Raw genomic sequence first — 2,690 nt, forward strand, 5'->3', positions numbered from 1 at the left:
CTTCTGCAACAGCAAGGGTTTTATTGTTCCAGCATGCTGGGGCTCTGCAGCATTCCTGAAAACCAGGCGGAGCCTGAGAGCCTCGATCCAAGGGAGTATGGGGTTTTTATGCATTTTTTCGACAAAGGCTTGTCATAAAACCATGATCACAGTGACCTCATAGTTACAGTTCCTGGTATGTTCTGTACAGTTCACATTTTTCAGTTATCCATATCTTATTGTCCGGATGTAGCTCGGCGGCTGTGAAACTAGGACAAAATAGTTCTCTTCTTTCTTAACCACAAACATAATTCAAGGACATCTCTTGAGCAGGGAACGTACTCAGGATGTGGGGCCTCGGGGGAATGGAGGGGAACACAAAGGGAAGACCATGCTCCTACTTCTCAAGGTTTGACCCGCAAAGCAGCAGAGCAGTTACAGAAAAGCAAGTTAGCAGAAGCTCCACACAACTTAACTCTTTCAGCTCTGGATCTCTTCATTCCCCACTTCTTCTTGTGGGTATCTCTAACCTTAGAGATTGTGAATATTATCCGAGTGTAATGCTTTATATTGTTGCCTTATTACCATTAACTTGATCTGTCCTATTCTATCTTGCTTAAAGGCTATTAACTTATTTAAAATATAGGGTCCTAGAGTCAAAAGCAGGAGGAGAATAAGTATGGGTCCCGTTAGCATGGATCTAGGCCGCGATGCCGTCAACCTTGACAGCAGTTGGCGTGGTCAGCAGGATCAAGTAGGGTCCCTTCCATCGAGGCTCAAGGTTGCGTACCTGGTGTCGGTGGACGTAGACCCAATCACCTACAGAATAAGAGTGGGGAGTAACAGTACCCGGTCGGTAGGCCTCTGATAGGCCCTTCCAGATATATTTCTGGATGGCCTCCAGAGCCTTAAGTCTGGGTATCAGCATGGCAGAGGAAGTAACAGATGTCCCATATCCATGTTCAGTCGTGTGTTTTAAAGGAGGGAGTCCCCCATAGAGGATTTCAAATGGGGTCAGGTTCCTCCTAGAGGGGGGAGGGGTATTACGCGCACGGAAGAGGGCATAAGGAAGGAGCACCGTCTAATCTTTCAAGCCAGTCTCTATAGCTAATTTGGTTAAGGTCTCTTTTATAGTTCTACTTATCCTTTCTATCTGTCCTGAGCTCTGGGGTCTATATCCACAATGTAATTTCCAATTAAACCCCAAGACCCTGGCCAATCCCTGACTTACCTGGGCCACGAATGCAGGTCCATTATTAGATCCCATTACCTTAGGCAGCTTAAATCGGGGAAAGATCTCCTCTAGGATCTTTTTGGCCACGATTATGGCCGCCTCCTTTTTGGTGGGGAAGGCCTCAACCCATCCTGAAAAAGTGTCTATAAAGACTAGCAGGTACTTCTTTCCATATGTTGCTGGTGTTACTTCGGTGAAGTCTGCTTCCTAGAAGATTCTAGGCCGGTTTCCCTGGTCCCTGGTTCCGGCGGAGCCGTCTGCTTGTTGCACGTTTGTCACTGTGCAGGCTTCGCAGGAGGAAACAATGTCTTGATCCAGGTCCTTTGTCCTACCCGGAGGTAGGGACGGTAGATTTTGGTCCTTTAATAATTCCAGCAGCACTCTGGTGCCTAGATGGGTGAGGCGGTGGGTGAAAAGTAAAAATTCATTTACCTTTTCTTTTGGGGTCTCCAGCTCAGTGACTTCTTCCAATGTAGTCAGGATGTTTGCTACCGGGGGGTCACGCAGGGCGGCCGATCTTGCTTCTTCGTCTGTGCGACGGTTGCCCTGGGCAACTGGGTCTTCAGCTTTTTGATGTCCAGGGCAGTGTATGATGGCTATCTCCTTTGGGAGGTGGATCTCCTCAAGGAGATCTATAATCTCCCGTTTGTTCTTGATTTCTTTTCCAGCGGAGGTGAGAAGCCCCCGCTGCCGGTAGATGGCACCATGTACATGAGCAGTGGCAAAGGCATAGCGGCTGTCTGTGTAGATATTAGCCCGCTGGCCCGTCGCCAGGTGCAAGGCTTGGGTTAGAGCAATAGGTTCTGCTTTCTGAGCAGAAGTTCCAGGAGTTAAGGGTGCTGACCAAACCACAGCTTGAGGCCCAACTATTGTTGCCCCTGCCTGTTGCTCCCCTTGTTGTAGGAAGCTGCTCCCGTCCGTGAATAAATTTACATCAGCATGGGGCAGGGGTCTGTCCTTGAGGTCTGGCCTCCTGCCTGTTTCTTCAGCCAGGATATCCTGGCAGGAATGGATTACTGGATCATCCGTCTCCTCTGGCAGCAGGGTGGCGGGATTAAGGAGCACAGGATTGCCCAAAGAGATGCGGTCTTTGTCTAACAGGAGGCTCTGATAGTGGGTTATGCGAGCATTGGAGAGCCAGCGGTCTGGGGGTTGCCGGATCACACTTTCCAAAGTGTGAGGGGCAATAAGAGTGATTTTCTGTCCCAAAGTCCATTTGTCAGCATCCCTGACAAGTAAAGCTGCGGCGGCTATGACTTTCAGGCATTTTGGCCACCCGCCAGCAACAGGATCCAATCTTTTGGATAGATAGGCTATGGGGCGCTTCCAGGGGCCCAAGGATTGGGTCAGTACTCCTCGTGCCACCTCGTTCCTTTCTTCCAAGTACAGGGTGAAGGATTTTTTTAGATCTGGTAAGGCCAAGGTGGGGGCTGAAAGCAGTGCCCGCTTTATTCTATCAAAAGCCTCTTGTTGTTCC

The 2,690-nt window shown here is 49.4% G+C and overlaps 1 protein-coding gene across 1 annotated transcript in view; it reads right to left on the bottom strand.

Moving 5' to 3' along the window:
* Window positions 1-610: 610 nt before the first annotated feature.
* Window positions 611-2,690, bottom strand: part of LOC116577974 — a 20,381-nt gene continuing 18,301 nt past the window's right edge. The window contains 1 exon segment of the mRNA XM_032321784.1: window positions 611-2,677. Coding sequence (XP_032177675.1) covers window positions 611-2,677 — 2,067 coding nt within the window.

The sequence above is a fragment of the Mustela erminea genome, chromosome 18 (assembly GCF_009829155.1).
Source record: "Mustela erminea isolate mMusErm1 chromosome 18, mMusErm1.Pri, whole genome shotgun sequence".
NCBI classification, from domain to species: Eukaryota; Metazoa; Chordata; class Mammalia; order Carnivora; family Mustelidae; genus Mustela; species Mustela erminea.